Consider the following 15,409-nt stretch of genomic DNA (forward strand, 5'->3'; position numbering starts at 1 on the left):
TTACTATCCTAAACTGGGCTGCAAGCAATGATTATTTCCATTGTTGATTATTTTCTTGATTAATCTAATAGTTGTTTCAGTCTATCTAATGTCAGAAAATGGTGAAAATTGTTGGTGTTTCCCAAAGTTAAAGATGATGTCCTCAAATATTTAGATTTGTCCAAAAAACAAAGATATTCAGGTTGAGAAAAATTGATTAATTCTGATGTTTTTGTCCATTAAGAATGACTAAAACCGATTAATTATCAAAAGAGGTGGTGACTCATTTAGTAGTTGCTGTTAGCAGCAAATGTTTTGACAATCTAGTTGAAAAGTGATTGAAAAGATTAATCAGTTATCAAAAGTTGGCATTGAATTTACTTTCAAACAACTAACTGATAGTTACAGCTCTACTAGCAGGGACATACAACTATGAGAACAGAAGTGAAGGATTAAACTGCACTGCACTGAAAAGAAAGATGCTACCAAGAAGCTACCAGTAAATGTTAAGACCATTTAATGCCATTTAGATTTGAATTCAGGACAAAAATCGGCTGTTAAAATACACACAAGGAACAAATAAACGGATTCAGTTCAAGATGTTTTCAGGACCTTCTTTCATCCTCACTGGAAAGCTAAAACAATCTTCGGTTTAATTTGAGACTAGTGTGTACGTGAAAACGGCAAATGTGTGTCTGAGGAGGAGTGTGTGTGGCTGTGTGTGAGATCCTCCGAGCTCGCATGTGCTCTCTTCTGAGCCGTCTTCACATATGGACCGTAAACAGGGTGATTACCAGACCGGGCTGGGCTCCGCCTGAACGCCACCCAGGGACTCTTTACATCATCAGCGCACTGCTCATGCCCGGCTAAACACACAAACACACACACTGAGAGCAGCCGCTCACACGCACACACACACACACACATAAGACACACACACGCAGCACAAATGAGGGTCTCCAGGTGACCATACGGTGGCCTAGGAGGAGAGCTGGCTTCACACTGAAGGCACCTACGCACAAGCTTCGACTGAAATACACACACACAGGCAAAACACAAATAACCCTTTCACATACACGTCCTCTACGTTGATATACATTTCACAAACATGCTCAAGAGAATACACACAGAAGCACACACACACGTATGCGCGTGCACACACACGCACACGAGCACACACAGCACTCACTCTTACACACACACACACACACATTATTGGCCCCTGTGAGAGATATACTGCTGCTTCATTCCATTCACTCCAGAGCTGCCTGCATGATATACTGACTACACTGCCTGTTAATACAATATCTGCACTGGTGCTTTCTATCCAACCTCCAAGCCAAAAAAAAAAAAAAAAAAAGAAAAAAAACACACTGAATATAACACCTTACATGTGAACGTACAGATCACTCCTCTGACGCTGTGAAACGTTGAGAATTAACTAAATGAGAAAAAGAACAAAAACAATCAGGATCGTTCTGGGTTCAGGCCAATGTTTATCCAACAATAACCATACGTTCAACAACACCTCTGCTTTTTGGCCGCCACTACAAGTTTGTGTGTGTACATGTGTGCGCGTGCATGTGTGTGTGTGTGTGTGTGTGTGTGTCGGGGGCGGAAAAAGAAACAAAACAAAAAAAAAAAAAAAAACGACAACATGCGAACAAATGACAATAGCCATTGATTTGGATTTTCTATGCCGATTCTCTTTCCCACTTGATCAAACTCAGGGCATTTGATAAGTAAAAGGATAAAAGACGGAGGTGATGGAGATAGGGGTGTTTGTGTTGTTGTGCAGTATGGTAGCAGGGGGGGTGGGGATTGGCGTTAATTGTTTTTTGTTTTTTTAATAAGCAGACTGGGCTTCAGCACCTGTGATAAGGGACATTCTTTAGCCAGAGAGCTCTGATTCATGTCTTTGAGTAACTCCTTGAGGGCGTTTCTTACTGTAGAGTGGCTCCATTGCTCGGGCGGCAGGTCCTCCAGCTTAGGACAACTGTGGAGAGAGAGAGGAGACATATGGGGGGTGTGGGGGGTGGAGGGGGACAGGGAACATAAGATAGGGAGAGGAAGGACGGGGAGGAAGGGATGTAGAGAGGGAGAGGGGAGAGCATGAGAAACAATTCAGATGGAGAAGAGGCTGAGATAGAAAGGAAAGCCAGCAGCCCTGATGGTATCTTGAATGAAATGATAAAATACAGCAACACAATATGAAAATTATTCAATCTGATTGTAAGGGTTGGACATTTCCCTGACGTATGGAGCAAAGGGGGTAATACCACCAATCTTCAAATCAAGAAATAAATCGGACCCAAAAAAACCCTCCTGAGCCAACAAAGGGAAGGAATACCAGCCTGATCGTAAAACTGATGGAACACGAGGAAGGAATAAAGATCACTTACATGTAATAACTATAAAAAACATCAAGTGTAGATCTTTTTTTTTTTTTTAATTGAGCTGTTTAGTTTTTTTCAGACAATGGTAAAAAAAAAGATTATCTCAAGTTACCAAATGACCAAACAGTCCGAACCCAAAAGATATTCAATATTTAATTAATAATATCAGAGAAAAGAAGGAAAATCCTGAAATGAGTTACTTCAGTGATTATCATAGATATATTTTAAATCAACCACCTACTCAGTGATCGTTAGAAACTACTCAAGTGTTCTGTTAAGTATTGGCAATTTGGGTAGAAATGATTTTAGAGCCTGACCAATAATGGATTTTGGGGGCTGAAACTGATATTTGGGAGCCAAAAGATTCTGATACAGATCTATTGGCAGATAATCTATATCTATATATATTAAAACTTTTTTTGCAATGATCCAACTGTGGTTATCAAACAATAATGATGATAATTTACAGTTTAAGAATAAACGTTATTGTCCATAATGACATTATGAAACTGTAAACTTGACAATTATAAATTATCCGAGGCATCTTCCTCTACACAGCATTTCCCTATCGGACCAAGTGTATGATTTTTTTCCAACCATCAGTCAAAACACCAAATATAATAACTGTTTAACGATTTAGATCACATAAAAGCAGCAAAATCCACATATGCTGACAACTGAAACCAGTGACTATTTCACTTGAATGAAATTAATGAATGAAAACAACTCATAGATGTTGTTGACACATTTCCTATCAATTGACTAATCCATGATTGTTTCAGCACTACTCAAGTGCTCTGTAAAGAACAGCAACTTGGATAGAAACATTATTTTACTGATTCGTGTCAGACAACATATACGCCGTTACTGATACATCTGTCATAGGCCAATATCGGCCGACAAAATCCGCTGACCAATGACTGACTATCAGTCAGGCTCTAAATCATTTAGCTCAAAACAGTGATTTAAAACAGGGTTGCAATATTAGTCTGAGCCTGCTTAAAATATATATTGATGAATTGGCCAAATCTCTGGAACAATCAGATAGACAGAGCGGTAGAGACAGAGCGAGGACACCAGAGAGAAGGAGGGCTGAACACACACGGGCTCCCGCTCTTTTTTCCTGCTGCAAGCGCCCCTCCAAGACAGACAGATTTCATTTGGCGCATCAAGCAGATGCATCTGGAGATTGCTCTGTCTCTCTCTCTCTCTCTCTCTCTCTCTCTCTCTCTCTCTGCCTGCCTCGCTCTCTCTCCCTCTTTCATATTCTCCCTCTCTCTCTCTCTTTCTCTCTCTCCTGATTGTTCTGATTAGTTAATTACTTTATACAACACATCTGCTGGATTGATGCATGAATTATACATCAGCTGCATGTGGCGACTATTATTTCGTGTTACTTCTACCTTCCTGGCTCGTTGTGCTCGGCGAAACAATTTAAGGTGTTACTGGCTAGATTTCTGCGGCAGTCAGGGCGGGGGGTGGATGAAGGGAGGGTGGGGTGGGGAGAGAAAAGGGGGGAAAACAAATACAAAACAATAACAATACTGACAACAATATGCAGCAAAATCAAAATAGATTTATATATCAAATAGATTGGCTCTGACATAAGCTGGTGCTAGATTCGTGCGCCGCAGGGATTCAGCTCTACCTGAGGAACATTTCGGGTTTTGAAAATGAGAAATATATTTACGAGGTGGGTGGGAGAGTGGAGTAACCGAACTGAGCACCCAGTTTGTTCTGGATAAACGTGTGCAGGACATATGTTCGATGTGTTTCGCCTTCGATGTGTACCGCTGAATTACTTTTCGTTAAACCTGCATTGACACTTGACAAGCAAGAGAGAGATGAGAGATTGAGCGAGGGGTGATGAGTGTGTGTGTGTGTGTGTGTGTGTGTGTGTGTGTGTGTGTGTGTGTGTGAGTGTGTGTGTCCATAAATCTGCCAGTCTCGTGTTGGAAACGTTATGAGCAAGGAGATAACAGGAGAGTGGAAGAGAAAAAGATGCGTGCAACGGTCGAGGCTAACATCTGCTTGTAAGAAAACACGCGGCTAAACACACACACACACACACACACACACACACACACTCACATTCACTCACACACAAACAATGGATTTTCCAGAACACCTTAAACTGCTCCAGCAGCGAGAAAGCCTCTGGGGAGAAGGAAGTGAACAAGAGGAGGGAAGGAGGGAGAGACAGAAAGGGGTAGTGGAGAAAGACAGCTATCCATGCATTCAGGGCTAGCATGCCGGAAATAAACACAGCCTTCTGTATTCTGGCTGGTGGACGTGTTCACATCGGTGTGTTTGTGTGTGTGTGTATATGTGCGTGAGTGCTTCATTGGTGAAAGTGGGTGGTGTTGGTGGTGGTGGGGGAGAGGAGGAGGGCGCAGAAGGAGAGGGGAGAGAGAAGGAAGAGGCAGAGCGAGGTAGAAAAAGAGTAGAAACAGCAGCTGGCACAAGCCTCCACACCAGCGCCACTCGGCTGTTCGTGTGTGTGCTTCTGTGTGTGTGTCTATGTGTTTGCGTGAGCACATATGAGCCTGTTTGCATCGATGTCTATAAATGCTTGTAAGCGCTTGCGGTGTGTATAAATACGACGAAGCCTCACACCTACAGAGTAGCATTTAGCATACAATATGGTGAGTGATGGCACAAGACAGCTAGCAGCACTCACTGAGGGAGGTTTCAGCTTGTTAGTCCTCTTTATAATATGCGATGTAGATCCAGAAGAAATATATTTCACTTTAAATAGCCGGTGGAGCCACCAGCAGCCTTATTTATGGAACTATTTCAGGTGAACAACCTTGTATTCATCTGCTGCAGAGACATTTTTAGCCGTGAGCAGCCTCTGGTTGCCCACCACATTAGTTTTAGTTCACATTGGTTCAAACAGCTGAGGTAGTGTTTGGTTCAAAACAGTTATCATAATTTAACCAATTTTGATAGACAAAACCATCTGCTTTATCTGCACATGACAGATGCTATGAGAGATAAGTCTACCTGATCACTCATCACAGTATGAGCTAAAAGGCTAGCATGGACTCACGAACGGATGGTTGCGGTATCTGTGTTTTACATCACTTAACGGTTGAATTCATAAATAAACTGGTCTCTGTGGTTCTTCGGCACCATGAGACAAGGAAGTTTTTCGGTATTCAAATGGGTTTTTCCCATTTCCTGGGAAAGGTCCGCTTGTTTTGTGTGAGTAATAACGCTATTCTAGGTATCAAACACGCAGAGGGCATCGGCAGATTGAAACCTGCCTCTGGGCATACAATACGTGCTGTGTGTATGAGTGTTGGAAGCAAAGACTAGCAGGTAAAACAGCCTCTATATGTATCAAAGCAATCCAATACTGCCGTGTGTGTGTGTGTGTGTGTCTTTTTAGGTTACGACCGTATACATGTGTGGGTGGTAGACAGGAAAAAACAAAGTTGTACGATCTACACACTGTAAAGGGAAACAAGATGCGCCTGAGCACGAGTGTGTGTGTCTCTTACCTGTGCAGCTGGATCTTGAGCGTGACCACGTGGTAGACGTCCTGCAACATGTCAGCCACTGTAGCATCTGGTGCGTCTGTCACATATGACAGGGGGACGGGGTTCCACTTCCCCACCTGAATCATACCTGGATGATCCGACATACACATATGCGTACGCATGTAAAAACATGAGCGAACATGGATGCACACACAGGGGGAATAAGCACAACAATGGAGACAAAAGCAAACATACAAAGAAGAGAGAGTACATCTTAGCTGGCAGAACAGGGTTATATTAAAACAGTATGATGCAGTTAAGCCACATGTAGACACTCATGTAGCGTTTTGGTGCCATAAATACTTTTTATTTACTTTATTTGTAACTGAAATCACAGTATTTGTGAGAGATTTTCTCCAGAGAATGCCTTAAAAAAAGTGGCAGCCCACACAGCAGGATGTAAGCTTATGGGAGAGTTGGACTTGGGTGTGTGTATGTGTGTGTGTCTAAGTGTGATGGACAGGCTATAATAAAAGAGCATGCTAAGAGGCACCTTGAAACAGCCACCCTCGGCCTGCGTGCACTCAAGTGCAATTAGCATACCCTTTCCTCCACCTGCCCCTCCCACCCACTGAGTCACTGTGTATGTGTATAAATATATACAGTATGAGTATGTGTGTCTGTTATATGTGCTTGTAAACATTTGTGTGTGTAAGCGACATTGTGCAAACGAGCATGCATCTGTGTGGGAATGTGTGTGTGTCTGACCCCTGAAAGACTCGAGCATCTCCTGTCTAGGATCAGTGTCAGGATGTGTTACTGTGGCTTCAGATCTGCTGGTGGTAGGCTATAATGGTCACAGAGTGTGTGTGTGTGTGTGTGTGTGTGTGTGTGTGTGTGTGTGTGTGTGTGAGAGAGAGAGAGAGGCATAAAGAGTGTGTGCAGAAGTATCAGCATGCTGTAGAGAAGACTTTAATGAGCATTAGAGAGATAAAGAAAGAAAAAAAAGTGTCAGAACAGAGAGGAAAATGAAGAGACGATGATGGGACTGAATGAGTGACAGCAGTGGTTACCTTTGGCCTGGGCCGCTGAGCTGTGGGAGTAGCCCAGTGACAGCAGGGCCATCTCGATGAGCTGGTTGAAGAGCATGTCCTTGCGCACCAGGACGAACTCGGCATGCTCCTCCTTGCTGTCGAAATCCATGGGATTCTCGTAGTGCTCGACCACACAGAACACAGGCAGCATGTTGCCTGAGGACACAGAGGCACAAGTAAGAACTGGCAGGGTTCACACTCCTTCACATGCAAACTCAACCCTTAAGTATTCTGTGTGTTTTGCGGGGAGGATGAGATTAATATTTAGAGCTGATGATTAAGTTTCACTGTCAGGGGATTATGAGCGAGTGAATAGATTGCTGCTGAGTGGAAGTTCTGGGCAGAAATTAACTAAAGGATGAGTCTGGACCACAAAGGCATTTTTCAACTTTTATAGGGCAATTTTTATCTAAACTTTCACCTCTTTGTCTTGATGCCAAACTCTCACATCACAACACTGTGATGGCACACAGTAACCTGCACAATTGTACAAACTGGACTCATTGATTGAGAAGTTCTCTTTTTTTGTCATGTAATTTCCATATTCTTTGTCTTGATTTTGTCAAAGATGATTTTTTTTCCATCTGTAACCCTGCTGAAAGACGCTTTTTTTGACTGATACTGTTGGAGGATTTCTTGCTGCAGTCTTAAGTTCAGCTTCTAGGTTTCAAGATGACGACACGCTGTGTGAGTTTTACAAGCAAATATAAATATTACAGAGTTATCACCTTTAGCGCAGTGTGAACACACACCAAGCAGCCACAAAATCCTTCAGTTTTGGCACAATAAACTTTGCATTCACCATCAAAGATCTGGGCTCACTTTAGCCGATCCTTCTGCCTGCCAACCCAAAATCATCTTCCCATGATGCAATGCTTCAAATCCCGAGCCACCTCTGTGCCCTGAGGTTTACTAGTCTGTGTCAACAGTGGCTCTGCTTTTAGGTGGAATGAGCAATCCTTGTCCAAAGACTGCCGAATGTTCAAGAGACCAACTGTGTAAATATCAGCCAATATGCCATTTTTTACTAAAATAACATCCCTGCAATTCAATAAAGTTGGAGGACAAGTGGACAAGCCTTTTAAAGTCTCAGTCTGAATGACAACGACGGCAGAAAATTGTAATTTTGTAAAAGCGCTGATGAAGTCGGTATCTACAGCTTACTGTACACTGTTTATGGAGGTGCCCTGATGCCCTACTTTCTCAGTGTGTCTCCACTCAACTGTCACCTGAACAAATTTCAGCACATTTATTGTCCTTGCCGATTAAAATGATTCACATTCTAATATTTTCCGATCCCAGGCATTCCAGAAGATGCACACAGCTCTGGCAAAACAATCAATAAGCCGACAGATGCCAGGGAATGTGCTGAAAGAGCTGCTTTTCTCCTCCCCTGATTTTAATAGATAAAGATCTAACAATAAAGACTGCTGTGTAGGTTCATTTGGGGGATCAATACTGGCTTTGTTTCCAGGGAGCCCAGAGAGGGCTGCGGTAAATATTGTTTCGGGCTCGGACACAATGCCCACTGTGGGCCCTCTGCGAAGCCTCCGCCGCGGACTGCCCGCCTCCCTCTGCTGCTTCACCCTTTACCCAGGAAGAAACCAAACAGAAAACGACGAGATGGGAGGGGAGAGCGAGGCGGAGGCTTGGAGGAACAAACACGGTAGGAGGCCAAAAGAAGCAGAGATGATGAAGGTGAAAAATTAGGCTCACTCTGCTGGAGTGCAACACGTAGATTAAAGGAGCAAATAAGAGAAACGGCCCATCGGAGGACACTCACACAGCCACATTCCAAGAGTTCCTGAGTCCCTCTTGCCCAAAGAAAACCAAAGCAGCCAAACAAACAAACAGACGAGACTTAGCTGCCAAGTGCTGTTACAACTCCAAACCTGCAGGTTTTCAAACTCATTTCCAACCCACTCAGAAAAAATAAAAACAAAACATAATCATAAAAAGGTTCATGTTTGGATAGCTCTGCCTGCCGTGTTTTTCACGAAACGACACCAGTTATATTAAAAAGCTATGTCATAATCTCAAAGTAAAGACTCCCCCTTAAACAGGAATGGCTCTTAAAGGACTGAAACTTTCCCTTAATAAACAAATGTCGGAGCAGGAGGGCTGCGGCTGGAGAGAGGAGCCGTGACACAGCGCTATGCAGCACGACACAGGAATAATTCTCACAGCGCTCTTCTATTAGCTATTGTCTGGGCAAATAAGTGGGAGTGTGTGCACTGCGTGTGTGTGCGTGCAGTGAGATGACTAAAGATGCATTGTAAAAAGGTTTAAGAGTTTTGGAGAGCGTGCAGGGGGTGGAGGTGGTGGGTGGAAGGTGGTGTGTACGAGTGTGTGTAGGAGGGGGGCTTTTTAAACTGCATTTAAATAGCTTTCCTCTATTTACACGGTTTATTCCTCTCGAACTCAAGCGCAAAGTGAGTTCAACTATGTTTGCTTCAAAATCAGTTTGTGCAGACTACGGCCACAACTAAAGAATAATTCATTTACTACTTTGTCAATTACTTGGTAAATAAATTCATGTTTCAGTCTATGAGATGTCCAAAATTATGGAAATTGTGAAATTTGCTCACAACGCGTCAGTTCTGTGTCACATGAGACAAAGAAATGCAGCAAATTAAGGGCCATGTGTTTGATGTTTGTGCTTGAAAAACGACTCGTAGGTTGGTGATTAATTTTTTTCAATCATTTCAGCTCTGTCAAAAATACTGAGAGGTGCCCGAGTAAATTTACAGGAATTCAGAGCAAAGTCTTGTTTTGTCCAAAAAACGCTTACAATCATCGGAAATATCATGAGAAAGTCAGTAAATCTTCAAATTAGAGAAGCTGAATGCGGCGAATTCTTTGCATTTTTTTCTTACAGGCATCAAACTAAATGGCTGTTGATTACCACACACACACACACGCTTTTTCTCTCTCCCTCTTACCTCTCTTGTGGCAGGTCTTCAGAAGGTGGCCGGTGGGTTTATACGGGACCCCGGCTAGTTTGGCCCCGGTGCTGCCCAGCCTGGCCCGACCCAGGGGGCTGCCGTTCTGCTCCAGCCGGGGCAGCTTGGCCGGCGGGGCCTTGGCCTCTGCCATGCTGTTGACCAGCTCAGAGTTCTCCTTGCCCAAACACGTCTCGCTGAGATGTTCCATCATTCTCAGCACCTCTGCTCACTATCACCTGGGGAGACAGAACAATTCAGCTGTCAGCCGAGATATGTGTGTGGCATAAAAGCAGAACGAACGGCTGAAAGGTGATACGAGTGGAGCGATGAACACAAAATCTTTTGTGTTGATATCACTGACGTGCGAAGACGTGAAGGCACGTTTTTTATAGAGCGAAAAAAATGCGCTTTAAGTAATTGAAACCTCTGAGAACAGACCCATTACGGCAATAACTGTCAATCCGCTTCTGTTATGTCGACTCGGGCCGGGGTGACGTTTTCGTGCCGCTGTAATGTTCCCATTTTTCAACGCATGTATTATGTATGGGTGTCCCGCTAGAGATTCCCAAGCGAGAGGGGGCAAACAAGCCCCGGTTTTAGTGCAAACACATTAATTTGCTGGGAGATTCCACTTGAATGAATACAGTGCAGTTCAAGGAACAAGGTTCTGCTGCGGCGCACGCAGAGAAGGGGAAACTAACGTAATTCGGTTTCTGAGTCACTTGGTGTGGCTTCACATTCATGACGCAGCTCGGGAGGGAAAGGGAGGCGAAAAAAAGGCCGCAACGTCATTTTTGCAGTGACAGACAGACACACACACACACACACACACACACACACACACACACACACACACACTGGCAGTTCCATGACTTTTACAGGTGGGAACTTTTATTTTTAGATTTTGCTAGTGCAGAGCGAGTTAACAAGTTTGAGCGGAGGGAAAGTTCAAGTCAGGCAGCTACTGACTCATGAAGTTAAGAAAGAGAAATTAAAAAAAAGGAAGAGAAAGATGGAGACTACCACAGGTGCTTTACTGCACAGATTCAGCATTCGATCGCTCGTAATCTACAAAGGTGATTAAAACTGAAAAGCGATCGTTTGGGGTTTTTCAGCGTGCAGGTTATCGCTCGGCGCTGATGAACATGAACTGGAATGCCGTTGTCAGAAGAGCGAAAAGGGCAAAATCACCCACCCCCACGCAATAGATCATGAACTCCACCATTCATCACATGCAATGAGGCAACTAATTCCCCACAAATAAGGGGCCAAAGGAATCCAGACCCGGGGATCCAGGTCAGGATTTTTAAATGACCTTAAAAAAACACACACACACAGAAAAAAAAAGACAGGAGCAATAGTTCAAATGGACACATTAGCCTCTTAAAGCTTGGAGGACAAGTTGTGAGGAGGGTGGGGGGTGGACAGAAATCTTCCAAACCAACCTGAAACGCAGCACTTCAGCACTGGAGAGCATAAAACACCGCCTGGAAAACACGTCTTCTTCAAGTTTGGCCAGGGTAGGAAAAAAAAAAATTTAAAAATTAAAAAATGTACAAAAAAAAAACCCAAAAAAACTCCAAAAACCAACTCTTCTCTCTTGTTATCTACGAGTGCATGACAGCGAGCAGTTGAGAAGAAGGAAGAAGAAAAAAGAAAAAAAAAGAAACGTTTAACAAAAAAGACGCTTTCTCCTGCTCTTCAACGACTGACAGGCGGTGCGAGAGAACAACAACCCGGGTCTGTGGGAGAGACGACGAGGTCGAGATGGACCGTGATAGGCGAACATTGGTAAGCGGTTCTGTGTGTGTGAGAGAGAGTGTATGTGTGTGTGTGTGTGTGTGTGGTAGCCCCTCTAACGTTAGCTAATTCCGTCCAACTGGCGGAAAAAAACGGCAACCGAAACCGTCGGAGCGAGCGACATTTAGCTCAAAGTGGAGCGGTTAGCCGCGTCCATCGGTTACAAGTGACGGCGACTTCGGCTTTAGTTCGCACCACAACAACATCCAACACGGAGGCAGAGCAGGCGGGCAGGCAGCCGTACAGTACAGTTAGCCGTCGCCAGCACACACACACACACACACACACACCGACACAGCACCTCGGACACAGTTGTAACGATAATAAACCGCCGCCGAGACCTAACGAACCCCCTTCGTTGTGTGTGTGTGTGTGTGTGTGTGCGTGCGCGTGAGAGGGGGGCTAACTAACGGTCACAAAAATAGCTTAACGTCGCTTTTAGCTACACTAGATAAGATAGAGATAGATAGATAGAGGTGACTACCGGCACACACACACACACACACACACACACACCAGCAGCAGTAATAATAATAATAATAATAATAATAACCGACAGTGTGTTCTCCGCTGCCGAGGCGATGTGGAGAGAGACGATATGCGGACAGCCGAAACAGGTTCGCCAAAAGAAAACAAGGAGAGGGGGGTCAAAAAGTGCGGTTTACTTTCCGATGTCGAGGAGGAACACACGGGCTCGCGGTGGACGCAGCAGCGGCAGCAGCAGCGAGCGAGCGAGCGAGCAGCCACCGGCGATAGTAATAGTAGGAGGTGTCCTGTCGGTTGGTTGGGGATTGGCGTCCGGACGGAGCTCCTCTCTCTTTTTTTTTTTTCTTTCTATCTCCCTCTCTGTCTCTCCCCCTCTCTCTCACTCTGTCTCTCCCTCTCTGTCCCCATTAAATTATTAGTTGTATTGACTCATCACTCCCCCCCTCCTCTCTCTCTCTCTCTCTCGCTTCTCCTCTCTCCTCTCTCCTCTCCTCTCCTCTCTCCTCTCTCTCTGTCTGTCTCTCCTCTCTCCTCGCTGCTGGTGCTGCCGCTTGTGCTTGTGTGCCTCTTTTCCCTTTTCTCCTCCTCATTTCAAATGGCGATGGTGCGAGGGGGTAAAAAAAAAAAAAAAGAAGAAGAATTGGGAGAAAGATAGAAGACAGGAGGGGGTTGTGTGTGTGTGTGTGTGTGTGTGTGTGTGTGTGTTGAGGGGGTGAGTGAGAAATAATCCCCCTGAAATATAAAACAAATAAATAAATAAAAAATGAGAGAGAGAGAGAAAGAGAGAGGGAGGATGATTCCTCCGCATCTCCAGGCTGGGGAGAAAAAAAAAAGTCCAGGAGGAGACAAATAAAGTGGAGAAAGTGGACACATGCACATAAACACACACATGGATGCACACGCACGCACACACACACACCAGAGGAGGACGGTGGTGCGATTTCCGGCTGTGCGCGCAGGAATTTTTAATCAGCTTGATTAGAGTGAGGCGGTCCTGCATTTATTACCGGGTACACACAGATGCTCTCTCTCTCTCTCTCTCTCTCTCTCTCTCACACACACACACACACACACACCTTAATTTATTATGTCTTTTATCTTCTTTTTTTTTTTCATTATTTACTTTCTGACAGATAAATAGTTTACAGTGCTGGAAAACAGAAAGAGGTGAGGTGGACTAGTTGACTGGACTCCAGGCAGGCAGGTAGCTAGTCACTCTGAGATCAACAAAACATCACAATAAACCAAAAGGAACATGAAAAATACATGCTTTATTTACTTTTACGTGGCATCTAAAGCTAAAACCTTCCATAACTTATCAAGATTGTTGCGATTTTAGTGAGTTTGAAAAGATAAAACCCATGAAATTTACTTTTAACCACTATGTTTGTACATATTTCATGAACAAAGCAGCAGCAGGAAGGTTGGAAAACTTCCATCACCTGCTATTTTCTTCCTAATAACATGAGATACTGTAGATACACATGGCCATCCCTTTTTTGTTAGCCTCCTTCTTCATATAAATCATATAAAAATTCAGAAATACCATCAATAACATCTAAATAGTCACCTTATGATGAATATTACTTGATAAGTTTGTAATGTGCTATAATGAACGACATCATTAAGCCAAAAGTAGTGTTCATTCTCTGACTTTGACCCTAATATTATTTTTAAAAAGTACATATTTATATGTTTTGGTAGGTATTTATCTACATGTTGAACTCTTGACAATGACATATATTCTGAATTTACACAAATACATACGTATGACAGCTTATAAAGTGTTTTATAAAGTGTTAAGAGTGGAAAACTGCATCCCTGGTTGTAGTTTAGTGGCACAGTGTCAAATTGGGAGGATTTATCTGCCTAATATTAAGTTGTATTGTAAAGACAAAACATATATTCAGGCATCAAACAGTAAAATGTATATTCAAAATAGTTTTTTTTCAGCTTTATTTACATATAAGTTAGGTCAGTTTGTGGGTTCTTGTCAGTTCTTGTTGGCAGACGACCTTTAGCTTTATTATTCTGTTATTATCTCAGAAACTTTTACCTCCATAGCGGGTTATGTCAACCTGGATTATACCAAAAATATTAGACAAGTTAATCTCTGTTGATATTGTCAACAAAACCCTGAACCGTCAGGGAGGCGCAAGACACTGAAGCGAGGGAAGGGAGGAACGTTCAGAAGGCTGGAGAGCGACACAATCTCTGCAAACAATAGCCAGCTGGGAGGGTTTTTTTTTTTTTTCCTCGAGTTGATGTGTGAGCTATTGTTATTATTTTGTAATTATTTCATGAACCTTCCCCTGCTGGCGGGCTTTGTTGCTCTGGAGCGAACTGCAAAAATATCAGACAAGTTAATCTCTGTTGATATTGTCAATAAAGGCCTGATATGGTGTTTGTCCCCAACCTGAAGGTGGCCTAATAATAACAGTTTGACTTTGACTTTATGAGCAAAGGCCAGACTAATATCTGGTGGACACACACACACACACACACACACACACACACACACACACACACACACACACACAGGTGACAATAAAGGCACCAGTGCTGTCTGCTGGTGTGAGGTCGTCTAGATGTATTTGGCTCTCATTTGACCATCTTCAGGTCCTATAAAGAGCCAGAGGGGGGTGAGTGTGTGAGGCAGAGTTCAATGTCAAGACCACAGGGGTTTTATTTACACACCTGTGAAATATACTCACATCATAATAATAGTATGTAGGATGAAAGGTCATATCAGAGAAATGCTCTCAAATTCATCACCGTCGTGCCACAGATTGAACATTAAGCCTTTTTTTTTTGGGCGACGGATGTATGTGACGAGCAAGGTGGAAAAATGCATTCTGACTCGTCAGGCCAATATCCACATCAAACAAAAATGAACACGCACGTCTGTCCAGGTTGTGTAAGAACAAAAACAGGAAACCATCACAAAACAGGAAGTGTGTATCAACTATCAAGGCGACAAAGCCAGAGGTTGCGAGCCGACCGTGGAGGTCAGGTACATGTGAAATGCAACATAACGCTGCGTGCTTACTATCAAACCTTTGCAGGGCTCATCAGCTCTCTGTGTGCGTGAGACCATAAATACAGTAATGGTACATCCTCTCACACAAAGCTGTTGTTTCATAAACAATGCAACGCCGCAGACGTGAGCTCCTCAGCTTAGCTTGACAGGAACCACAGTCAGGTGACGGCGACTCCATGGAGCA

General features: G+C 43.6%; 1 protein-coding gene across 7 annotated transcripts in view; it reads right to left on the reverse strand.

Annotated features, from left to right (window-relative positions):
• LOC119006055 (DNA-binding protein SATB1) overlaps positions 1-15,409 on the reverse strand; it is a 64,146-nt gene that overhangs the window by 39,606 nt on the left and 9,131 nt on the right. The window contains exons 1-6 of one of the 7 annotated variants that reach the window (XM_037074385.1): positions 12,257-12,341; positions 11,345-11,402; positions 9,897-10,135; positions 6,934-7,110; positions 5,882-6,008; positions 1,852-1,975 (exon numbers count right to left, since the gene is read on the reverse strand). In XM_037074385.1, coding sequence (XP_036930280.1) covers positions 1,852-1,975; positions 5,882-6,008; positions 6,934-7,110; positions 9,897-10,110 — 642 coding nt within the window. In that variant the 5' untranslated portion in view covers positions 10,111-10,135; positions 11,345-11,402; positions 12,257-12,341. Of the gene's footprint in view, positions 1-1,851; positions 1,976-5,881; positions 6,009-6,933; positions 7,111-9,896; positions 10,136-11,344; positions 11,981-12,256; positions 12,636-15,409 lie in introns of those variants that run through there. The other 6 variants (XM_037074387.1, XM_037074386.1, XM_037074389.1 and 3 more) reach the window with 6 other exon arrangements.

Source organism: Acanthopagrus latus, chromosome 17 (assembly GCF_904848185.1).
Source record: "Acanthopagrus latus isolate v.2019 chromosome 17, fAcaLat1.1, whole genome shotgun sequence".
Lineage (NCBI taxonomy): Eukaryota > Metazoa > Chordata > Actinopteri > Spariformes > Sparidae > Acanthopagrus > Acanthopagrus latus.